The following is a 27,062-nucleotide window of genomic DNA, read 5'->3' on the forward strand; positions in this document are numbered from 1 at the left end:
TTTACTAATGTTTATGTTTATATGTTGTTAGCCTGTTTACTGAGTAAAATATATGTCAGCATGTCAACGGCCTTTCATATTGATGTATGGCTGGCTTAGTGTTTTTTGACAAAAAATCAGTAAGTTTAAAAAATACATAAGGCAGTATGTTATTTAGACAATGTGGTCGTGATTTATTTCCTGAATTTGCATTATTGCATCATGTGTAGTTTTTGACATCACGTGCTTTTGAAATAATGGCAGTCCCTTTGTTGTTGTTCTAGGTTTGGATTTTGGTCAGCTGACCACCTCTTGAGAAACAGCATATCAGGCCATGGCTGGCAGGGATGTACACGAGAGCACTCCTCTTTTGGACAACTCTGTGGCTTCAACCAGATCGGAGTCAGTGTTCAATGGCAGGAGACTGGCATGTGCTGCCATACTCCTGGCAGAGTCACTAGAGAGGATGGCCTTCTATGGCATCACCTCAAACCTGGTGCTCTTCCTCAACAGCAGCCCCTTCTACTGGGAGGGCACTTCGGCCAGCCAGGCCCCCTTGATCTTCATGGGAGTCACTTATTTGATATCACCTTTTGGTGGCTGGCTGGCGGATGCGTTTCTTGGCAAGTTCACAACCATAGCCCTGAGTTTAGTTCTGTACCTCATCGGGATGCTGCTTTTCCCCTTTGTGGCCAATGATAACACCAGGAACTCTCTGTGTGGAGAAGAGCTGGCATTCCCAGTGCAGCCGGCAGAGTGTTTTAATGGTACTGTGCCCGCCAATGTCACCTGCAGTAATCGCCAGTCCTACTGCGGGCCCGCGATCTACAGCGGTCTGGTGCTGGTGGCCGTTGGGGTGGGAGCTGTGAAATCAAACATCACTCCATTCGGGGCAGATCAGGTAATGTAAGGGTTTTCAAAGTTGGGTCCGGGGAAGTGCTGGGAAGGGAGTATCCATTCAAAAGTTTAGATAAAAACACTGTAAAAATAAATAAATTAAAGAAAATAATTGTAAACACTAATCAGCCAGTCATACATAATTTGAATAAAATAAATAAATTAAAATCCATTTTAAAAACTGGTGTAAATAAAAAATACCTCTAACAGCAAATAAATAAATAAAAACATGCTGTAAATAAAATATTTTATGCATCTTTATATTTTTTTTGCATTCAAATATATAGCAGCTTTTTAAATGTTTTGGCATGTTTGGGGTTACGTGGCATCTAAAAGACTGAAATCTCTGAGGGAGCAATTCACTACAACTGTAGAGTTGTCTAAACTTCGAGTAGGTTCAGATCTCAGAGGGCACAACCTTGGATTGATTCACAGAGCAATATTTTCTACTATGTCTGGCTTTTATGAAACTCTAAGTGATATTAAGACCTTTGACATGCTTGCTGGTGTTTGTTCTTTCGGGTGCTTTAGCTTTAAGCCTCGCTGGTCCTGTCTGTAGATACAATGAGTCACTGCTTTTGTATCTTAGAGAGTTTATTGCGACTTCTTCTTCTTTGGGTTTTAGGGCTTCCGTTTTGTTTTCCTTATTTTTTGTTGCTGTAGGAACACAAAAGGAGAAGTTTTGAGTGAAGTGTTGTTTGCTCTGTCCATTTATTTTGGAGGCTAGTCATTTTAAACTTCAAAAAGGATGCAACAGTGTCATAAAAGTTAGCTTCCATCATATTCCGAAAAGGAAGCAAAAGTATTGTAAAAGTCAACGTTCAACAAATACTAAGTAATTCTGAATGTATATTATAGCTTTGCGCAGCATTTATGTATGGTCTTACTCATAGTCTTCCTTCTAAGTGGAGCTATAAACTGTTGTCACACTGTAAATGGAGCATGGATCTATTAGATTCGTAAACATTCAAACTGTTACTGTAAATTACATCAGTGCCTCTCGTGGATGCACCAATGAGAGATAGGATATAGCTCACAAATCATATGGACTACTTTTATGATTTATTTTACATTCACTTCACATATTCCTCATTCACTTTCAACATAAAATTAACCTTTTGTGTTACACAGATGATAGTTATTCAGGTTTTGAATGAAACAAGGGTGACTAAATGTCAGAATTTGGGTGATTGCTGTTTAAGTTTAATTTTACTTAACATTGTAATGTCTAAAAGTGCAAGTATTCTGTAAGTGCTTGAATATACTCAAAATGTGGGTCAATTGCTGGGACTTTATGATGTATTCCTAACCCACTAACACACTAACTAACACAACTCACCTGACACTCATAAAAGGAAGTTTAAAGTAACACGTTTTTCTTGAAAATAAGATTTCTGATATTATATAGTCTTTTCTGCTCATCAAGGCTGCATTTATTTGATTAAAAATACAAAAAAGCAGAAATATTATGAAATAGTGGTTTTCTGTTTTAATATACTTTAAAATAGAATTTATTCAAATGATGCAAAGCTGAATTTTCAGCATCATTTCTCCAGTCTTCAGTGTCATGGAATCTTTCAAAAATCATTCTAATATGCTGATTTATTATCAGTGTTTGAAACAGTTGTGCTGCTTATTTATTTATTTTTTGGAAACTGATATATTTTTTCAGGATTCTTTGATGGAAAAAAAATGTTAAAAAGAACAGAATTTATTTAAATTACAAATTTTTTGTAACAATATACAGTACCATTTAAAATTTGGAGTCTGTAAAAAAAAAATTTCTCTTTGGTCAAAAGAAAGAGAAAAAGGATGTGGTAAATTGATGAAAAATGATAGTAAACACTTGCGTTTAAAAACAAAAATTCTATTTTGAATAAATGCTGTTATTTTAAACTTTTTATTTAGCAAAGAATCATAAAAAGTATCAGTGATTCCAACATTGATAATAAATCAGCATATTAGAATGATTTCTGAAGGGTCATGTGATGCTGAAGACTGCAGTAATGGCTGGTGAAAATTCAGGTTTTTCTCACAGAAATAAATTATATTTTAAAGTTTATTAACCCTTTAACTGTCACTCCCATTTTTGAACACAGACATAAAAATGCACTATCCAGACTTAAATTTTTATAATTCATGAATGAAAATATTTTGTGATATGATTTTAATGTACATTTTCCATGGTATTGCAATGTCTGATTTTAAAATGCCTTTCAGAGGATGAATTTTGAGATTTTAAGTTTTGCACTGATATATCATTTCTTATGATTTCTAAATTGTGATAGGGAAAAAGGCAACGAAGAAAGTCTTTTGTCACAAAAGTCAGAACTCATGTTATGATGTAGATTTGTTTTTTTGAAGTTGCACTCTTGACATATATTAATCTATTACTTTTCCTGCATAATACAAAATTTTAATTGCTATTATATTTCAAAATATTACTGTTTTTATGAGCTAAAAAACACGCTGGGAATTTAAAACACTTGATCTTACAAATCAGTGCTTTATTACTTAAGTATGGGTAATTAGTTTCTTTCTGCATTTCAGAAAGTGCTAGCGTGGTTCCCTTGAAAACAGTCATTTTGTGAGGCTTCCTTAAATTCGGACACACCTCTGGGCACTTTCACTTCACTTATTAAATGACAAGGCACATACCATACATTTCTGATGTACTTTGAGTCTGATTTTGCCATGTAGGCTACAAAAAGGCTTGTCACAAGATCTAAATTCTTATGCTTTTTGTTGAAGTGGCTTCTAGGGTCACTACCAAAGTCTGTTTTTCAGATTTGGTTAGAACTACTTTGATATTTGCAAACTTAATATCTTATATTGTTGAGGAGAATAAAATGCTGAAGAAATTCAGTGATGTAATGTAGATTGATTCACACAAAGTACAACCAGACTTTTTTTTTTACAATTTGCAAAAATATTTGTACAATACAATATTTCACTCATTTGCCACTTTCACCTGATTACACGACCTCTCAGTGACATGAAACTGTACAGTAGCCCAGTACAGTAGGGAATATCCCTATTATAAGTGAACTATAAGGAAATCATTTGCTTAATGACTAATTAGAAACCTCATATGATGATGAGCAAGACTCGTCTGCACGATGCTCCTGTTAACATGCAAAATGAAACTAACAACTTAGGAAGTAAAACTGACATCTGTCTTCGTTGGTGTATCTATCCGCCTGACAGCTTTTTTTCCCAGTTATGGTCTACTGAATTATTTGACAAGCCTTTGGAGGAAAATAAAACTCAAGGCTTACTTTGAAATACAAGTCTTTAAATGTTGATGACTTGGATTAGGCATCAAGTCTGTTGACTTGATTCCTTGTCATATGATCGTCATGTGTTTTTTAGATTCAATAAAGAAATGAACTGCAGGATGTACCATCTGGATGTCATTGTGGGGAATAGATCTCATTTAAACATTGAGGAAATGGGGCAATGAGCTGAAAATGGGCTTACAAGTTACAATATATTGACACTTTTCCCAAAGCTGGTGGATCTATATCTCTAATTGTAAGACTACAGCTGCATGTTTTTTTCGTTTTTTGAGAGCAGACATCTCTTTAGAGAAGCATGTGCATGCACTTCACACAAGAAGAAGAAACTTCACACAAGTTCATAAATGCATTTAGTAAATAGCAAATCAGCAATTGAATTAAATGAAGAATGTGGGTATTGAATGTTGATGTGCTTATTGATGGTACTTTGTAACTACATGCAAGTCAAAAAGATAACATTTTCCAGCTTAAAATTATGTTTTAGTTTAATATTGAACTAGTTGTTGATTGATTTGATTATTAAAATAAGGAGAATTTTTTAGTCAGTTCTTCCTGTGCACTTAAAACTAATAAAACAAGCAAATAAAAATGAATGAATGGTCATAAAGTTCACACGTGTGTTTTTGTGATGTATGTTCTCACAGGTAAAGGATCGAGGTCCTGAGGCAACGCGTCGGTTCTTTAACTGGTTCTACTGGTGTATTAATCTTGGAGCGATTTTCTCGCTGGGTGGAGTAGCGTATATTCAGCAGAATGTTAGCTTCTTTATTGGCTACATCATCCCTGCCGTCTGCCTTAGTGTGTCCCTCATCATCTTTGCTCTGGGCAAAACGGTTTTTATAACCAAACCTGCAGATGGCAGTGCCTTCAGTGACATGTTCCGAATCCTGGGCTCGGCCCTCTGTGGCCGCGGGCCAAAAGAACCAAGTCTGCTCAGGTGAGGGCAACATTTACTTTACTGAATAAGAAAGCCCATATGAATTTAGCTGTGATCCTGTTTACTTTCTTAAAGGCAGAATATTTAAAACTTTTACTATATATTTTATTTTGTTGATGTGTGTACTTACATTATCCCAAATGTTTCAAAGAATGGTTAAATCCAGAGAAACAAGCTGTTTTAACTAGTGAAATGGTGTCATTGTGTTGCCTGCCGATGACGTCATACACCCTTGATTTTTCGGTTTTACATTGTAGAAAACATTGAAACCCCAAAAACACTTTAAATGAGAAGTCCACTTCCAGAACAACAATTTACAGATAATTTACCCACTTGTCATCCAAGATGTTCATGTCTTTCTTTCTTCAGTCGATAAGAAATTTTGTTTCTTAAGGAAAACATTCCCAAATCTTTCTTCATTTAGCGGACTTCAGTGGTTCCAAAATGCAGTTTAAATGCAGCTTCAAATGGCTCTAAATGATCCCAGCTGAGGAAGAAGGGTCTTATCTAGGGAAACGATTGGTATTTTTTTTTTTAACAAATTGACAATTTATATACTTTTTAACCTCAAATGTCGTCTTGTCTCATCTCGATGCACATGCATAGTCTGTGTAATCCAGGTCAATACAGTTAGGGTATGTTGAAAAACATTGCTGTTTTACCTTTTTGTAAAGGGCGCTTGATCTTCTCTGCATGTTCACTTTGTAAACTCTGGGTCGGTACTTCTGCAGCGATGTAGGATGATTTTGAAGTTGGGAAATAAAAAGAGATGGGAATTTTTTAACATACCCTAACTGTATTGATCGTATTGTACTGGAAAAAAAACAGAGTTCACACAGACTTAGACAAGATGAGCGTTTGAAGTTAAAAAGTATATAAATTGTCAATTTGTTTAGAAAATGACCGATCGTTTTGGTAGATAAGACGCTTCTTCCTCAGCTGGGATCATTTAGAGCCCTTTGAAGCTGCATTTAAACTGCATTTTGGAAGTTCAAATTTGGGGGCACCATTGAAGTCCACTATGGAGAAAAATTTGGAAATGTTTTCCTCAAGATTTCTTATTGACTGAAGAAAGAAAAACATGAACATCTTGGATAACAAGGGGGTAAATTTGTCAATTTTTGTTCAGGAAGTGGTTTTCTCCTTTAATATGTTATTCATTTTATTAGACCGGTGATGAACGCAGAGAGTAACATTATAATAGCATAATAGAACTTTCAACACACTCAAATGTATAAAGTGTTGCTGCTTTATATGCATGACCGGCAGAAGCGGTCGACTGTGGCATGATAAAATCTCAGCTGCTTTCGAGCCATGTATTGCACTCGTCCTTCATTAGCAATCGCTCCAGTGTCCTTGTTTCGTTTCAACCAGTAATATTAGAATGTAATTTTTTTTTTTTTAGGGCTTTAGCTTTGTATGTACAAATATCAAAATAAACAACAGATCATTAAGCTGCAGCGCTTCTGTAAATGGAGAAAAACAGAATTTAGTAAAAAGAAGACAATAAATAGAACTACACTAAATATTTCTCTTAAAATGAATAGTTCAACAAAAGAGAAGTGTATATTAGTATTTCAGTTTCACTTGAAATATATTAATTTTAGCTTGCGCTTGCGTGACCCTGGACCACAAAACCAGTCATAAGGGTCAAACTGAAATTGAGATTTGAGTAAATAAGCTTTCCATTGATGTATGGTTTGTTAGGATAGGACAATATTTGGTTGAGATACAACTATTTGAAAATCATGAATCTGAGGGTGCAAAAAATCTAAATATTGAGAAAATTGCCTTTAAAGTTTTCAAAATAAAGTTCTTAGCAATGCATATTACTAATTAAAAATTCGCTTTTGATATATTTACGGTAGGAAATTTGCAAAATATCGTCATGGAACATCAATATCCTAATGATTTTTGGCATAAAAGAAAAATCCATAATTTTGACCTATACAGTGTATTTTTGGCTACTGCTACAAAAATACCCATGCTATTAAGACTGGTTTTGTGATCCAGGGTCACATATTTGTTTGTAAATGTTTACTTATATTTACTTAATATACATATAATTTGATTACATTTTTTGCAATTACAAGGTTAATGGGTGTATTTGGAGTAAAATGAATTTCTCTGTCATGAGATTACTTCCGCTTTTTGGCTGGGTTACAAATGACAAATGTTTTTTAGCCACCAAATTTATCAACATACAATCATTTGTGCAATGGAAATGGTGAATGAGAATGTTTCATGAATCACACATGAACCCTTGTAAGTTTGTGTGCCCAGATCTGTAGTTATTTCTGTGTTAGATTGGGAAATGAGGCCCAGTTTGAGTATTGGTTCTTTCACTTCTTAATAATGAAAAGATGCATTTTAGTATAAGTGCAGCAACCAGAAGAGTAAAAAGGATGCACATTAGGTGCAAATGAAGCTTTATCTACATGTAAACACCATCTCTTGTTGAACTAATGGATGGATTTTTCAGTTGTTGCATATTTAGGAAGTATAAAAAATGTAAAGATTATAAATTATTATTCTTAAACTTAAAAATAAATGTGCCTATTAGTCTTTACACAGTCTCTACTGTGTAAAATGGTCGTAGTGTGTTAGATTGTAAATTTATGCAGTTCTTTCGTGGGAACCTCCACTCTAGATACAGATGAGTCTATTAGTCTGTAATGTTATCCCTCATCTTCCTCTTTGATCCACCTCTCTTGTCTGTCTCGTATGTGGCGGTGCTATTCATCGTGTCTCCGCGGCATAAGTTGCCGTCAAGTGCCGTGGCCTCTCTTCAAATCAAAGAACAAGAGCTTCATGAAAAAACGTGACGTTATTATTTTTTTAAGTTGGCCAAATCCTCGCTTCTTTCTTTCTTTTTTACTTTCCTTCTCAAACTTAGATGTACTCAGATATTTTAGTGATGTTTTAATGAATGCTTGTTAAAATTCTTGTTTCCCCCTCAAGGCCAAAGCCATCCCTACTGGATGGCGCAAAGGTGACATACGGTGGGCGGTTTTCAGAGGAGAAGGTGGAGGAAGTGAAAGCGTTGGTTAAAATACTTCCTGTTTTCCTGGCTCTCATTCCGTACTGGACTGTCTATTTCCAGGTAAGGCTTTTATGAGTGGGTGTCTCAAGTCCTACATCTGTCAGATCTGTTGTGTCAGTTATAGGTCCCTAAAAAATAGGGAAATGTCCCGGCAATGTATTTTTAACCTTAATTTACTGTAGTTTTGACAGAGGATGAATAGGAAATTGCATAGGTATTTTATTAGCTTGAAGTCTCAAGGTGTCTCGTACAGAAGGACAGGCATGGTGGTGATGAACGGTGTCGTTGGCGTGTCAAATACTAGTGATGGATGTTTATAAGCCGAGATTTTGTCTCTGACATATTAAGGGTTTGTGCCATTTGAAGCCTTTATGGGACGTGTGGGTTTAAAGCCCTTGAGCAGACAGGTGCTTCCTTGAAGAACTTTATATGTGCCTTGCTCAAGGTAATGCAGAAAGGACAAGCAATAAAGACTGGGACATCTCTACTACTAAAGCAACGTTCCCTCAACAGCCAGCGCGGGTCCCATAACCGCTGAATTTATGTCACCTTACCACAGAAAAACAGAGGTTGTGTGTCAAACCGCTCGTAAAGTATTTTGAAGATGTGTAAATACAGTTTGTCAATATTTCCATGTTTAAATATTTTCAAGGTCTTTCTCTTTCATTTCTGCATTTTATAACCACCTTAGTGAAATTTCCAGCTGTTTTTTTTTTTCTTACTTCCCTCACAGAGCACATTTAGATTATCAAAAGATGCTTGTCTGATCTAATGGACATTAAAGTGTTCAAATAAATGATTTAACTGATAACAAAACAGTGTATGAAAGTGGATTTAATGGATCTAATGTTACACATTACAAGAAAAAAACCTAACCTTTAACGTAATAGTTCACCCAAAAATGAAAATTCTGTAATTAATTACTCACCCTCATGTCATTCCAAACCTGTAAGACCTTCGTTCATCCTTGGAACACAAATGATTATTTTTGATGAAATCGGAGAGCTTTCTGACAATTGTGAGCGCGTTATGAAAACTGACACGGAGAGAAGAAATTGTTAAATAAAGTTGTTATTTTTGTTTCCTTTGGACACAAAAAGTATTCTCATAGCTTCTTAAAATTACGATTGAACCAATGATGTCACATGGACTATTTTAACGATATCCTTACTACCTTTCTGGGCCTTGAACGTGTTAGTTTCATTGCAGTCTAAGCTGGGTCAGAAAGCTTTTGGATTTTATCTGAAATATCTTATTTGTTGTTGGAAGATAAATAAAGGTCTTACAGGTTTGGAACAACATGAGGGTGAGTAATTAATGTCAGAATTTTCCTTTTTGTGTGAACTGTCTATTTAACACACATACTGAAATGCAATGCAAAAAGTAAAGGTTATATCAAGAATCTCCTGCTAATGTTTAAAGATGACTGGCAATGAAAATGGTTTGTTAGTTCTCCAAAGTTGAGTACAGTAGGTTTGTTTTATGAGCTTTGCTTGCTGAAAGTAAGCCATTTCCATATTCTGCCATTTGCACAATTATGCATATGTGAATGTTTTTAACTTATTCTAAAGAGAAAACAACAGATGTGTTTCTTTTTTTACTGCTTACTTTTGTATTATTGGGTCAAAGAACTACATAAGCTGCTGGTTTCTCATGATATATGAAGAGAACAAATCAGTTTATTCCTAGGAATTAAAGGGATAGTTCACCCAAAAATTTAAATTCTGTCATTAATTACTCACCCTCATCACGTTCCAAACCCATAAGACCTTCATTCATTAAGAATTTGTGATAAAATCCGAGAGCTTTCTGACTTTGTTTTCTTCATGCACAAAAAGTATTTTTGTAGCTTCATAAAAGTATGGTTCAACCACTGATGTCACATGGACTATTTTAACAATGCCTTTACTAGCTTTCTGGGCCTTGAGCGTTTCAGTTGCATTGCTGTATATGCAGGGTCAGAAAGCTCTCAGATTTCATCAAAAAAATATCTTAATTTGTGTTTCGAAGATGAAATGGGTTTGAAATTACATGAGGGTGAGTAATTAACAACAGAATTTTCATTTTTGCGTGAAATCACGTGAAGTCCCTTTAAACTATAGGTAAGAGGCTAATTATCAGGACCAGTGATAATAATCCGACTGTAACACTGGGTTGTGTGACACGGGACATAAAATTGACACTCCCAGTTTTATCAGGGCGTCTGGTCACCCTAATCGTTTTCCAGATAGTAATTTCTGGAGATCAGACCAGTTACTTAAAGGAGAAGTTCACTTCCAGAGCAAAAATTTAGAAATAATTTACTCACCCCCTTGTCATCCAAGATGTTCGTGTCTTTCTTTCTTCTGTTGATAAGAATGTTTCTTGAGGGGAAAAAAAAATTCAGAAGTTATCTCCATACAATGGACTTCTGTGGTGCCCCCAAGTTTAGACTTCCAAAATGCAGTTCAAGTGCAGCTTCAAAGGGGTCTAAACGATCCCAGCTGAGGAAGAACGGGCTTATCTAGCGAAATGATCAGTCATTTTTGACAATTTATATACTTTTTAACCTTAAACGCTCGTCTTATCTAAGTCTGTGTGAACTGTTCTTTTTCTGGTTCAACACGGTCAATACAGTTAGGGTATGTCTAAAAACATCCATCTCGTTTCCCTCCCCAACTTCAAAATCGTCCTACATCACTGCAGAAGTGCTGACCCAGCGTCTACAAAGTGAACATGCAAAGAAGATCAAAGATGAGTGTTTGAGTTAAAAATATCTAAATTGTCTTGGGGGCACCATTGAAGTCCATTATATGGAGATAATTCCTGAAATGTTTTCCTCAAGAAACATAATTACTTATCGACTGAAGAAAGAAAGACATGAACGTCTTGGATGACAAGGAGGTGAGTAAATGATCTGTAAATTTTTGTTCTAGAAGTGAACTTCTCCTTTAACCTGTAAAATTCTTCGATCTAAGAATGCATTGAGTAATTTCCTGCAGTGAATGTTGCTTTTGTAGTAATGTTGAATTGCTGTCGGGGTAAGGATCATTGTTTCGTAGTCCATCTCACGTGAAAACAAGACTCTCTTCCTCCAATTATGCCGAAAGGTCATCTTTTGAGGCCTTGTCATCCCATATGTTTTGTCTGCTGAGACGCTTGCCAACTGTTAGAAAGGTTATCTGACATTGTTAGTCCTCGGGGGCCTTAAATTAAGGTTCGAGTAAAGGACAACGTCTCTAACTTTTATTAAAAAAAAGTCTAATGGCTTTCATGCATGAATAGATATAGCAGAATGTCCCCATGAAGCACCAAACTGCGTTTATTCTCTGAAATACTGCCACTTGCTATTTTCTTCCTCTGCCCTATTTCAAGTTTTAATCAATAGCAATATTCTGCACCAGTGTCCTTACAAGTGGTAAATGGATCATGTAGTTGGCTGGTCAGAATTGCTGAATGAGATGTGAGTGCAGCCTGCATGTTTATGTGTGCCGTTGTCTTCGCTTACAGATGCAGACCACATATTATCTCCAGAGTCTCCATCTGACAATTCCTGGAGCCGATCCCAACTCCACAGACTCCCACCCGGTAAGAGAACCGCTGTTTCGGTGCCAATAATGTCATATCACTTCCAAATTGGCCTGAAAGAAAAATATAATTGCTTTGTTAATGAACAGTTCAATTATTAAAGCAGTTGGCCTCCTTTTTCTGCCTGTGCTCTGGTCACTTTCCTTAATCAGTGTTCCCATATTTCTCATTCTCTGCCATGCTATTAAGAAGCAATAGTTTCAGTGCCACAGATGTTTTCGTTAATAAAACATATTTCTGTAAATTAAATATGTCTTTGTCAAGTGGATTCTCATTGATCATTTTGCTTAACCAGAAACGGTAAAGGGTTAACAAGAAACTAATTTTGAATTTTGGTGCAAGAAACCTTAAGTGAACACTAAATGCAATGGTGTATGTTTAAATGACTTGTATTCTCAGGTTTAATTTTAGAGCAGGATGCCCGTGGTGATGCCAGGTGCTTGTGATGTTTGTCTGGCTGTAGAGTAGAGGCTGTTTAGGATACTCTCTGGAGACTCTGGCACGCATGAGCTAGAGAATCCTTTGAAAACCAGGGTATTAACTTCAAAACCATGACCCCCGCTAATCGCAGATTAGCACCCAGCGCCTGCTTTCTCGTCTGAACTTGCCGTTTATTTGTTTTTGTGCAAGTGTGGGTGTACATGTATACGCTCTACTAGGTAAATGTGTCAGAACCTTCGCCTTGAATTAAATCCCCTCAAAACGGTTTCACAGTGACTAATCCAAAATCACGACTCGCTGTCTGATCTCAGCAGTGACATTGCAGTCACATGTTGCTCTATGACCATAAAAATGCATAGACACAAATGTTGTTGTGAGTTTGTGTGTGTACGTGCCATTTCATGGCTGTCTAAAATGGCTTTTTCCAGAATTAGGTTCAGAGTCACATGGTAAGGACAGAGGAAGTGCGAAAACGACAATGAGGAAGTGAAAAAGACGTAATTGGCTGTGTTAACACGTCGCTCGAGAGTGTGACTGCAGGGTCATGTTGAAGCGACGGTTATAAAGTACCTCATGCTCTTTAAATATACTTTTCCAGAGTACTTTCATAGTGGTTGTGCCATTTTCTGCTAACATTTAAAAATATGACGTGATGTGAAATCTTGCTTATTTTTATGAGATTACTTCTCACGGATGGATAAGCTTGTCTTGACAGGTCAGATGGTCAGAATGCGTAGGCTAGAACTTTTCTGTGATGAAAGAATATACAAAGTCCAGCATCTTCAAGCTTTTTGCTCGCCACTGAATTATCAATCAAAGGAGTTACGCTCCTTTTTCGGTTTGGGGTAGAAGGAAGAAAAGAGTAGTGGTTGCAGAACAGAAGAAGTGAAAGACATTTTTGTTAGAACAAAAGCAAACTTGTTGGACAGTTTTTCTGTTACCATGCAACTACTTGTTTTTGAAGAAATATAAGTGCTGCTTGCCTGTGCAAAACATGCTGCCACAGTACCAGGGTGCTATGTGTGGTTGCTAGTGCATTGCTTTGTACACTGTCGTTTAAGGATGTAACGATGCACCCTGACCCAGTTGAAAATTGATAAAAATATGTGAAGATGCAAGTTGGTTGAGATGTTAAATGACACATGAGGGTAGGGTTTATAGGAATGTATCTCAGAGGGAACTGACTGTCTGCTGAAAAGTTTAGATGGTATTTTCTTTTTATCTCACCTCCGTATAATGCATATTAGTGTATATAAGCACAGCACTGCTTTATTTACTGTGGTAATCAAGTAAATGCTGTTCCATAAGTGCCACATGCTGTCAGAGAGTGAATTTGCTGTTTTTGTTTTATGTATGATAATTTCACAAAGCTAAAGTCAGGCCATTCAGTTTTTGCTTCAAATTTCGAAATTATACAATCAATTAAATATTTTTTAAAAAGGCTCATGTTCTTTTTTGGATAATGATTAAAATGAAGCACTTGCTGAATAAGCACAGGCAAAGACTTAGTTTGTTTATTTGAAGAGATTTATTTTATTATTATTATTTCTTTATTCATCTGATTAATTTATTTGAGATGAGATATATATATCTATATATGTGTATATATATATATATATATATATATATCTCATACACACATACACAGTTGAGCTCAAAAGTTTACGTACACCTTGCAGAATCTGCAATATGTTAATTATTTTACCAAAATAATTGGGATCATACAAAATGCATGTTTTTTTTTTTTTTTTTTTTTTTTTTTTTTTATTTAGTACTGACCTGAATAAGATATTTCACATAAAAGATTTTTACAAGAGAAAATAATAGTTGAATTTATAAAAATTATCCCGTTGAAGTTTACAAAAACTTGATTCTTAATACAGTGTTATTACCTGAATGTTTCACAGCTGTGTTTTTTTTGTTTGTTTTTGCTTTTGTTTAGTGATAGTTGTTCATGAGTCCCATGTTTGTCCTGAACAGTTAAACTGCCCGCTGTTCTTCAGAAAAATCCTTCAGGTCCCACAGATTCTTTGGTTTTTCCAGCATTTTTGTTTATTTGAACCCCTTCCAACAATGACTGCATGATTTTGAGATCCATCTTTTCACACTGAGGACAACTGAGGAACTCATGCAGTTATTACAGAAGGTTTAAACACTCACTGATGCTCCAGAAGGAAACACAATGCATTAATAGCCAGGGGTGTAAACTTTTGAACAGAATGAAGATGTGTACATTTTTCTTATTTTGCATAAATATCTTTTTTCATTTAGTACTGTCCTTCAGAAGCTACAGAAGATACTTGCATGTTTCCCAGAAGACAAAATAAGTTAAATGTATCCTGATCTTTAAATTCGAAAAGTTTTCTTAATGCATTGTTTCCTTCTGGAGCATCAGTGAGTGTTTGAACCTTCTGTAATAGTTGCATATGAGTCCCTCAGTTGTCCTTAGCGTGAAAAAAATGAATCTCAAAAGCATACAGCCATTGTTGGAAAGGGTTCTAATGATTTATTGAAAGAATAGTTTTGTTCACCAAAGCTGCATTTATTTGAATGTCTTTCTTTCTTCAGTTGTAAAGAAATTGTTTTTTGAGGAAAACATTTCATCATTTTTCTGCATATAGTGGACTTCTATGGTGCCCTGAGTTCGAACTTCCAAAATGCAGTTTAAATGCAGCTTTAAATGATCCCAAATGCGGTTGTAAACAATCCCAGCCGAGGAACAAGGGACTTATCTAGTGAAACGATTGGTTATTTTCATAAAAATAATACAATTTAAATACTTTTTAATGTCAAATGCTCATCTTGTCTTTCTCTGCCTGAACTCTGTTTTTGCTCTGGTCCATGACAGTTAGGGTATGTCGAAAAACTCCCATCTCATGTTCTCCCTCAACTTCAAAATAATCCTATATCGCCATTTTTTTTTTTTTTGTTAAGGGTGTTCATTTTGCAAAGACTGGGTTGGTACTTCTGTAGGATGATTTTGAAATGATTTTTGAAGTTGAGGGAGAAAATTCGATTGGAGTTTTTCGACATACCCTAACTGTCTTGAGTCAGAATACACAGGGTTCAGGCAGAGCGAGATGAGCGTTTGAGATTAAAAAGTGTTTAAATTGTATTTGTTTAATTAAATAAACCAATCGTTTCACTAGATAAGACCCTTCTTCCTCTGCTGGGATCGGTTACAACAGCATTTGGGATTGTTTGAAGCTGCATTTAAACTGCATTTTGGAAGTTCAAACTCGGGGCACCATATCAGTCCATTATGTAGAGAAAAAATGAAATGGAATGGTTTCCTCAAAAAAACACAATTACGACTGAAGAAAGAAAGACAAGATGACAAGGGGGTGAGTACGTTATCTGTAAATTTTTGTTCTGGAAGTGGACTTCTTTAATAGCATGTACGGCATTGTTATAAACCACGTTCTTCCTATCAGTTAAAAGTCACAAACATTAAAAAACAAACAAACAAAAAAAATTCAGCACTCATAGATATTTGCCTGCTACGCTAACTTTGCTCTCAAATATTCTGAAGAAACAGACCAAAAATATTGATGACTCAAAAATAGAGGTCCTTCCCCAGCTTCCCGTTTCAACAGAAATCATTTGACATTCTATCCTGTCTATAATGGTGTTTCTCTGGAGTGCAAGCTCAAGGGTGCAAATCCCCATCTGTCGCTTGTTCTCACACACACAGGGGCTTCCCCTTCTAAATGAACATGTGCTGCTGTAGATTTGTCTCAGAGGACCGCACAGCCTAAAGGGAATCCAGTGCGAAGTCTTAACAAGGCCAGACTGTGAGCTCTTAATTAGGAGATACCCATAGAGAGAAACAGACACGAGTAGTAATGTGGGTGAAAACGATATGATGATAGAATGATGCAAACTGGCAATTTCAAATGAAGAAAGTATTTAAAAGTGCACGACGATGAAGGGGAGACAGAGTGCTCGGAGGGACATGTATAAATTACCAGTGCTTAGTCAAAGAAATGTAAATGTAATGAGGGAGTAAACTGGAGAATTAAAAGTGTTAAAAGCACCAGTAGATTTGGGACTGACTGAAGCTGTAGAATTAAATTCAAACATGCTGACGGAGACACGCTCTCCACTTAACAGACTAATACTCTACTGGAGGTGTAAATGTGTGTGTGATACGCCCATGCACATCTGCAGGCATGGATGCATAATAAACCTCGCTTTGAGCTCCAGGCATCTAGTCCTCTGGCGTTGCATTTCACAGGCATTATTTGATTAACGTCAATTAAAACGTACAGATGGCACAGTATTGTACAGGGTGTTTGAATTAATTACAACCAATCAGATCAAAACAAGAATGGATTGGACTGTTTTGAACTTTTGCTGCATGCATACAGCAGCATCTAACCAAATCTGCTCATTCAGATCATCAAGCCCTGTCTGTGCAGGAAATGAGGACAGATGGTTTCCTGCAGCAGGCAAAGTGAAAATACTGATATTCAGAGTTCAGATTTGTCATTTCTTCACTGGTAGATTTGACCATACATTTGTGTCGCACCTGCTACGTAATGTATATGCACCCGCGATATGAATTAAACTTCAATTTGTATGGCTTGTAAGTGATCAAACTTAATGTATGAGAAAGAGGGACTCATTTCTAGAGACCAGAATATCATAGAGACTTGGTTGTGGGCTTTATTGACTTGGGCCAGTAAGCTAGAACACTCAGAAGGCTTTAGCAACTTCATAGGCAACTTCCCTGGCATCCACCCAGAACACCATAGCAACAACATAGGCTGTGTTCCAATTGACAGGGCCCATGGGCCATTCTATAGAACTGGACAAAATCAGAGCTGGAAATGTCTTGGGAAAAAAAAAATATATATTTTTCTGAAAAATTTGTATGTATGCGAATTGTGTAATATCCAAGGTAAACATTCCTATGAATTGTACAGTTAATTCTCATATTGAATTTTCAGAAAGTTTTGAAATATTTATTCTCTCTCAAAATTTGTCACTACCAAAACACAGTAATATATAATTTAATAAGATGGGTTATACTGACATATTAAGATTTTGCTTACATCTACATTGTAAATATAGATATTTTTTTCAGATTTATATAATTTTTTTCAGAGGTAAATCAATGACAATCATATTTTTAACAATATTTCAATTGTGATTTACGAGATTTGTTGTATTTTGAATCAAATTTTTCTTTGTTAAAGGCAAAAAAAAAAAAAAAAAAAAAAAATGATTGATTTGAAGCACAGATTTTGAAACATCCCTTGTTTCTGCACATTTTTGGTAATGACAGTAATGCTTTGATAGCAACCACATCACATTACAATACAGAATTTTAACTTTCAAGCTAAAATGCTACTAAAATATACTAAACTACCAAAAAATGTACTAAAAATTTGTTTATTTCCCCCAAATATAAGGATTATGTTCTTCCTTTTGTCACTACTGAAACAATGATGACAAGTTTTGGGACTGTGATTGTTTCGGCAGTGACAATTGTATGGTATAACAACCCAAAAAAACTACCGAAACTCCACCAAATGTTTTGGTAGTGACAATTTTAGATCCTTTTGAACCTAGCTGAAATGTTATAATCAATACATGGTTAACTAGCATAGTTCTAACCAGTGGTACACATATAAAAACTAAATGTTATGGAATAACTCCCCCAAAAAAAGTGTGCTTAATTACAGAAAAAAGGTGTTCAGTAGTGATGTTGAAATTTAGGAGTTAGGGTTTGGGACAGTCACCGCCCAATTGAAAATACTCAATAAATGATGATTTTAAATATATTAAGCTTACTAATATTTTAAATATTATTGTGGGTTTCAACAGATAATAGAAGGATCTTAGTAAACATCTAAGATTTGAATACTTAAATGCTTTTTACATGTGTTTTTTGGTTGTGGGACAGCAGTTTGCACCAATTTTGTAGAATGACCCCCAGTGTTGACTGCATCCTACACAGTAAGCACAGGATATCTCTTGAAGTTCACTTCACTTGACAAAATGTGTTCATTTGGAAAACCCTACAAAGTTATCAAACATACTGTAGACAACTCTTGAATTATATGATATTAAAGGAGTTTATACTATGATGGCGTAATTTATTTCTGTAAATAAATATAAATCACCATATGTTCATTTAATATTTATATAAATATGTATGATTTATTCATTTAATTAATATAAATGTCTCATTTTAAAGCGCTAAACTGAGCGTTAATCATTTGATGTTTAATATAAAATAAATGTGATTTTAGTTATACATGTCATTTTTCTTATTAACCATAATCATGATGCATGTCGCATTGTAACTGTTTCGCTTTACACACGTTGTATCCACAAATAACCACATAGAAACAACACCTGGTACTAATTAAACAGTTTCACTGCATCTTATTCAAACTTCTTTAAATACTGGGTTAATGTGCAACGGCTGCTGGGTAATTTCCATCTCCTTCCTGTGAAGTCTTGATGTTTCCCATGATGAATTCCTTTGCTGTTCGCAGTGCCCTTCAAACTGAACATGCATGCTCCCTTCAGATTGGAATTTTGTATAAAATGGCACAATACTCTGTGAAGTCCACTTTGCAGGGCAGTTACGGAACACACCTGTAGTGATACACAAACTAGGAACGAGCCATATCATACTGTCCTCGATAACACCAGTATAAATTTTTACATGATAAAAAAAAAAGTGTCATCCCGTGATATCAGTGATATAGAGACGCAAGTATGGCACATTTACGTTCTCTAGCAATCACTACAAACCTAACAGGTGTGCCCTTGTTTGTGCTTATAAATGCTGCCTGCCAGCTGCAATCACCAATAAAACTTTGTTCTATATATATATTTTTAGATATGTCATCATAAATATATCATTATCGCAAATATTCTTGAAATATCGTGATATAATTTTGATGCTGTATCGCCCACCCCTAACACACACACACACACACACACACACACACACACACACACACGTTTGTTTTTGTGAATTGTGGGGACTTTCCATAGACTTCCATAGATTTTATACTGACCAAACGATATTGTCTATCCCCTAACCCAACCCTAACCCTAAACCTAGCCCTCACAGAAAACATGTTTGCATCGTTACACTTTCAGATAAACATCATTTACTATTTTTAATCATTTTTTAACATTGTGGGGACCGCAGGCCAATGTAGAAAATTTCAGGTTTTACTATCCTTGTGGGGACATTTGGTACCCACAATGTAGCAAAAACAAGTACACACACACACACACACAAACTTTAGCAGTCACATAGCAATATGATTTTTTTTTTTTTGGAGATAATGACAAGACATGAGTGGGAGAAAGAAAGGGGACAAGACCGGGAAAGGTCCACAAAGCAGGATTCGAACTTGGGACGCCTAAAGCACATACATACGCGCACACACACACACACACACACACAAAAAAACACCTTTATCAATTACATAGCAATATTAATTTTTTTCGGAGAGCGTTTTTGCATTTTTCTTGATAGGGCAGTGGAGATAATGACAGGAGGCGCGTGGGAGAAAGAAAGGGGGACAGGATCGGGAAAGGTCCACAAATCGGGATTCAAACTCGGGACACCCGAAGCACACACACACAGATCATCATAAATATCACTATCGCAAATATTCTTGAAATATTGTGATATAATTTTGATGCTATATCGCCCACCCCTAACACACACACACACACACACACACACAAAGAAAAGCCTTTCGCAATCACATCACAATATGCTTTTTTTGTGCGTTTTTGCATTTTTCTTGATAGGACAGTGGAGATATGACAGGAAGCGTGTGAGAGAAACAAAGGGAGACAGGATCAGGAAAGGTCCACGAAGCGGGATTCGAACTCTGGACACCTGAAGCACACACATACCATATCGTGCACTGCCGATGAGACAGTTGGCACCAACACATAGCGGCTCCAGCATTAGCAGCACCACGCGCATGCATCGTGAATGCATCATTTTTATTTTCTTTGTGCACAAAAAGTATTCTTGTAGCTTGAAACTACAAGAATACTACTACTACTAACTACTATCTTGTTGCCTAAAACTAAGGTTGAACCGCTAATCTCACATGGACTATTTTAACAATGTCCTTACTAACATTTTGGGTCTTGAACATGGTAGTTACATTGCTGTCTATGCAGGGTCAGAAAGCTCTCGGATTTCATTAAAATATCTTAATTTGTGTTCCGAAGATGAACGAAGGTCTTACGGGTTTGGAACAACATGAGGGTGATTAATTAATGTTAGAGTTTGAATTTTTGGCTGAACTATCCCTTTAAGGGAAGTGTTGTTTTCTTTGTCAGAATGGTCCAAATCAGTCTTTATTCTAAAATAGTCTTAAGTGTTACATTGGCAAACCCTACTCATTTTCTTTCCTTATCTTTCAGAAATGTAAAAATCAATTTTCTTAATAATGTAAATGCTGTTCTTTTCTTTTTCAAAACAGTCTGTAATTCACAAATCTGATGTTATTCACAAATAGTCTTACCTAAGTTGCTACACTTTCTCCCCCTCTCTGCTAAATTTTCCATCACATATCAGCAGCATGTGAGTGAAGCAATCAGCCATTCATTACGAAACAGGTGCTGTGACGCATGCTATTTAATCCCCATGTGATATTAAAGTACTTAACAAGTGATTAATGATTTTATGGGCTATTAAGAGACCTGTCCTTCTCTCTTACTGGATGAGTTTCACAGCCATTGACCAGCACTGGCCACATGAGGGCGCTAAGGTTGCTGGAATGATTCAGTTTCCTGCTCTCTCTCATTTCTATGCTCTCCCAGAATTCACATTAAGACTTATACTTACTTTCTTAATGGAGGACAAATAGAGAAGAATGAAGCACCTGAGTATTACGAGTGACCTGCACATAGTTTGTTCATCCTCTAGTGTTTTGTAAACATGACTCATTATATTCCCCCGTTGTTCCCAGAATACCTTCCGCTTCCCGGCAGCTTGGCTGACCATGTTTGATGCCGTGTTGATCCTCATGTTGATCCCCCTCAAGGATAAAGTGGTGGACCCCATCCTCAAACGCAAAGGCCTGCTGCCCTCCTCTCTGAAGAGAATCGCTGTGGGCATGTTCTTTGTCATGTGCTCAGCAGTGGCAGCTGGTGAGTCAACAACACACACACACACACACACTAAATGACACATATTTAGTGTGTTATCAGCACACACAACAGAGATTTATGACTGAGTCTTTGAACCTGTGCTTTTGTTCTTCAGCTTGCTCTCTTGCCACACAGTCTGTGTGTGTCTGTTTGTGAGGTGGATGTATCAAGCTTCTTTATACATATTCACAAACTGAGACTCATGTGGGAGTGTTTGAGTGTGATAGCAGACATTTGCATACACATTTTAAATATATGTGTTCGGTTTTGTGTCAGAAGGCCCATCACGGTAGTGAACTTTCATTTCAGACTTCATAAGGTTCCCATGCCATGTGTTCTGTTATATGTGACATACTGTAATGCACACATGCTACAAAATATTTAGACCTAAACTATAAATTAAATTTCCTTCAAATTTGTCTAGTACTGCGTCTTAAGAAGGTTCTGGTATTTGTTACCCCAAATTGACTGATAATATTTATTGTTTTTAAAAGTATACATTTAATTTATGAATGTATAACATTAAAAACTGATTCTTTACACTATAATTAGATCAAACAATGATGAAAATAATGTACACTGGCAATCTACATTTTGTTTTGTTTTTTTATACGAATAAACCCTATGTGGAGCTAGTCACCCACTAATGTTAGCTGTGTTCAGTAAAACTGTTTCTTTTTATTTTAAAAACCAGTGTTCAAGTCAGTATACAGAGCAAAAAGAACATAAACCTGCACCAAATGCATTAAAAAATTGGGGGTTGTAAGATATTTGTAACGTTTTTATTTTTTTTTTATTTTTTTTTTTTTAAGAAGTCTCTTATGCTCACAAAGGCTATGTTTATTTGATTAAAAATACAGTAAAAACAGTACTGTTCGGAAATATTATTGCAATTTAGTTACTGTCTCTCCATTTTAATATATTTTGAAGGATTAGTTCACTTCCAGAATAAACATTTCCTGATTTACTCACCCCCATGTCATGTAGGATGTTTTTTTCTTTCTTCAGTCACAAAGAATTTTGTAAAGTTTTTGAGGAAAACATTCCAGGATTTTTCTCCATATAGTGGACTTCAATGGTGCTCATTGGGTTGAAGGTCTAAATTGTAGTTTTAATGCATCTTCAAAGGGCTCTACACGATCTCAGGTGAGAAATAAGGGTCTTATCTAGCGGGGGAAAAAAAAACATACATTGAAATATTGTATACTTTTTATATACTTTATATACTTTTTAACTACAAATGCTCGTCTTGCACTAGCTCGACTTCACGCATTACGTAATCGCGTTTGAAAGGTCACACCTGATGTATGTTGAAGTACCGACCCAGTGTTTACAAAGCAAATGTGCAAAGAAATTCAAACACCCTTTTACAAAAAAAGATAAAACAACAATGTCAGATGATTTTGAAGTTGCAGGAGAAAATTACATGAAAATGACAGTTTTTCGCCTTACCCTAACACTGTGTCTACACCGGACATGAGCGGTGCAGCGCGGCACAACAAAATACAGTAGAACCCATTATAATCATTGATGCTGTCTACACTGGATGACAAATCCCCGACAGTAAACTGCTAGCGCATTCTATTTATGATGTGCTCACACAGAGTTCAAATCATTTGCAACAGTCGCTTTGTCGCGTCCAGTGTAGACAGACTTTAGCTGTTACGGCATGTCATGTCCAGTGTAGACACGGTGTAACTTTTGAACTGAAGTACACAGACGAAGAACTAACCACGCGTGACATTTCCAGTGTTATTATGTAATGTGTGAAGTCGCCCATATGCATCAAACAAGTGAAAGATGAGCTTTTGAGGTTAAAAAGAATGTTTTTTTTTTTTTTTTTTTTTAAGAAAATGGCCCATTGTTTCACTAGATAAGACTCTTATTCCTCGGCTGGGATCATGTAGAGCCCTTTGAAGCTGCACTGAAACTGCAATTTGGACCTTCAACCTGTTGATCCCCATTAAAGACCGCTATATGAACATGAACCAAGGAATGTTTTCCTCAAAAACCTTAAAGGGATGGTTCACCCAAAAATGAAAATTTGATGTTTATCTGCATACCCCCAGGGCATCCAAGATGTAGGTGACTTTGTTTCTTTAGTAGAACACAAACAAAGATTTTTTTTTTTAACTCAAACCATTGCAGTCTGTCAGTCATATAATGGCAGTCAATGGGATATGTTTTTGAGAGTCAAAAAACATACACAGACAAAACCAAATTAAACCCTGCGGCTCGTGGGGATAAATTGAGGTGTTATGACACAAAACAATGGGCCTGTGCAAGAAACTGAACATTATTTTTCATCATTTTTACCTCTGATCCACTGCAATGTCTAACTGTCCTGAGCACGTTCACAACAGCTGGTGCTCTGGTATAGTAGACACATGCAGAGAAGCGATCTGTCGTTCATATACGTGTATTGTTTACACAGTGCAGAGATTGTGGGTACGACAGCTATTCAAAATGTAAACGATGAGTGACGTACATGCGCGACAGATCACTTCCGCGAATGCGTCTACTATACCAGAGCATGTTGCTGTGAATGCTGGATCATCAGTGGTAAAAAATTATATAAATACTGTTCAGTTTGCACAGACCGATTATTTTGTGTCTTAACACCTCAATGTATCGTCATGAGCCGCAAGGTTTAATTTGGTTTTGTCTGTATATGTTTTTTTTTTTACTCTTACAGCCGTGGATCCCATTGACTGGACAATATGATTGACAGACTGCAACGCTTTGAGTTAAAAATCTTTGTTTGCGTTCTACTAAAGAAACTGAAAATAAAGTCACCTACATCCTGGATGCCCTGGGGGTAAGCAGATAAACACCAAATTATAATTTTTGGGTGAACTATCCCTTTAATTTCTTTTCAGCTGAAGAAAGAAAGACACAAACATCTTTGATGAAATAAGATTGAGTAAATGATCAGATTATACTAATCCTAAAAGAAGCATCTGAATGATTCTCTGGGACATTTTATGGACAGACAAATCAAAAGTCAAAGTTTTTGCTGGACATGTGCCCAGTTAAGATTTGTTTGACATAAACCAAATACTGCATTTTTAATCACAGCACTGTACATGCTACAGGCAAAACATGACAGTAAGACATCAGTCAGCATAGTCCAGAGTGGTGCATGGGTCCGTCATCGTGTGTCAAGTCCGAACAGAATCAATGCGGAAAATAAGTTGTCCAAACATGTAGTCCCTGGTGAAACTCACGGATCGAGCTGATAAAGAGTGTGGCATCAAAATGCTCAGCCAATATCACAAGATTTGTTGAGCTATCAATATATACATCCACACAGACAATCGTGTCATATTGTGTTTTCTTAGTGCTGTTCACCTTATTCTGAGAAATGAGTTCATCTCAGAGAGGTTACGACTTTTCCATTCGTCAGATAAGGTACAGTGACTCCAAGATGGCAGAGATTCGATGTAGAATGACTCACCGACAAACACCCACACGCTCTTGACACATTCACACAGACCAATGATCTCTCCTCTGAATTCTGTCACTCCTGTCCAACCTTGAGCCGGCTCTATTGAACCTTGCAGAAGGTGGATCGATATTCCTGCTTGTTCTGACAGTTAATATTCATACAGCCCACCGTCCTGGAAAATACCAACCTGAATCAGCGCTTTTGCACTTTTCATTATTCTCACCTTCCCTTTTAACATATTTTTGCAGACTGTCCTCTCACTTGTTGAATCTCAAAACCTAGAGTGGGCGAAAGCAATTGCGAAAATGTCAGGCCTGTTGACATACAGTTGAAGTCAAAAGTTTACATACACCTTACAGAATCTTCAAAATATTAATTATTTTACCAAAATAAGAGGGATCATACAAAATCAATGTTATTTTTTTTTTATTTAGCACTGACCTGCAAAAGATATTCCACATATTCCACACACACACAAGACGTTTACATATAAACCAGAGAACATAATAGTTGAATTTATAAAAATGACCCTGTTCCTGTTTCCTGAATTTTCCACAGCTGTTTTTTTTTTTTTTTTTTTTTTGGTGATAGTTGTAACAAGTCCCTTGTTTGTCAGAAAAATCCTTCAGGTCCCACAAATTCTTAGTTTTTTTTTTTAGCATTTTTGTGTATTTTAACCTCCTCCAACAATGACGGTATGATTTTGAGATCCATCTTTTCACACTGAGGACAACTGAGGGACTCGTATGCAACTATTACAGAAGGTTTAAACACTCACTGATGCTCCAGGAGGAAAAACGATGCATTAAGAGCCAGGGGTGTAAACTTTTGAATAGAATGAAGATGTGTACATTTTTCTTATTTTTCCATAAATATAATATTTTTTTCATTTAGTACTGCCTCTTCAGAAGCTATAGAAGATACTTACATGCTCCATAAAGACAAAATAAGTTCAATTTACCCTGATCTTCAAATTCCAAAAGTTTTCACCCCCAGTTCTTAATTAATCGTTTTTCCTTCTGAAGTTTCAGCGTGCATTTGAACCTTCTGTAATAGCTGCATATGAGTCCCCAGTTGTCCTCAGTATGAAAAGATGAATTTTAAAAATCATACAGTCACTTTTGGAAAGGTTTCAAATACACAAAAATGCTAAAAACAAAAAACAAAAAAAAAAAACAATAAATGTGTGGTAACAGTTTAACTGTTCCAGACAAACAAGGGACCCATGAACAACTATCACTTCAAAAAAAAAAAAAAAAAAAAAAAAAAAGATCATTAAGGTAACAACAGTATTAAGAATCAAGTGTATGTAAACCTTTGAACTGGGTCATTTTTATAAATTCAACTATTATTTTCTCTTGTGGACTATATGAAAATATCTTTTAATTTCTTATTTCAGGACAGTACTAAATAAAAAATAGCATGCATTTTGTATTATCCCTCTTATTTTGGTCAAATAATTAATATTTTGCAGGTTCTGCAAGGTGTATGTAAACCTTTGACTTGATTTGTTGACCTTTTATGCCTTCGAAACTTACTCATAAGTTGTTTCTCTGGTGGATTGTTTTTGAAATTTAATCTGGTTTAAATGGATTAAGAATTGATTTTTTTGATGATGATTTGCTATAATAAGTATGATTAAATGATCATTTACAAAATCACACTACACCATTGCTTTCTAGTGTATGATTTTGTAGTATGAAAAAGAGACAATAAATGTTTAAAAGATCCTGGGAATGCCATAGAAAATTTCCTTTAGTAAGTGTTTCTTTGACTAAAAACCATTCTTTAAATAATTAAAAAATGTTAGTTATAAAATGAAAATTTGTTGGTTAGAAAAAACAGGATCTCTTAATTAGCTGTAACATTTTTAAAATAAATAAATAAATAAATCTAATGTTTAATAGAAAGTATTTATTTGTGCCACACATTAATAAAATGTAGTTTTTGTAGTGCCATGGAAATATTGGCAGTACAAACCTACATTAGCGTCCCAACTGAGCCAACAGAAAAAAAAAAATTCTTAAGGTTGAGCCCTGATTTTAGATGGTAGCATAATCTTGCTAACTACAGTTTTGAGATGACCTTCACATCCGAAGTCCAAATAAAGCTCTCTGAGTAGGCGGCTGACTACTTTTTAGGCACAGCAGTCTCTCCAAAACTTCAGCGTTTTCCTTCCAAGTGTTTTTGGCTTGCTCGTATGTCTGTCTGAAGTTCTGTACACAGTTGATTCTTCACTACTAAGACAACACTTTTTAAGATTGTGTCCACACATACACGAAAGTTCAAGTCACACATTGA

At 35.9% G+C, this 27,062-nt stretch overlaps 1 protein-coding gene across 1 annotated transcript in view; it reads left to right on the forward strand.

The window, feature by feature from the left end:
- slc15a4 (solute carrier family 15 member 4) overlaps window positions 1–27,062 on the forward strand; it is a 78,175-nt gene that overhangs the window by 173 nt on the left and 50,940 nt on the right. Inside the window, exons 2-6 of the mRNA XM_051117113.1 lie at window positions 264–880; window positions 4,820–5,112; window positions 8,074–8,215; window positions 11,645–11,722; window positions 21,133–21,313. Of these exons, the coding sequence (XP_050973070.1) occupies window positions 314–880; window positions 4,820–5,112; window positions 8,074–8,215; window positions 11,645–11,722; window positions 21,133–21,313 (1,261 nt within the window). The 5' untranslated portion in view covers window positions 264–313. The remainder of the gene's footprint in view (window positions 1–263; window positions 881–4,819; window positions 5,113–8,073; window positions 8,216–11,644; window positions 11,723–21,132; window positions 21,314–27,062) is intronic.

This window comes from Labeo rohita, chromosome 8 (assembly GCF_022985175.1).
Source record: "Labeo rohita strain BAU-BD-2019 chromosome 8, IGBB_LRoh.1.0, whole genome shotgun sequence".
Taxonomy (NCBI): Eukaryota; Metazoa; Chordata; class Actinopteri; order Cypriniformes; family Cyprinidae; genus Labeo; species Labeo rohita.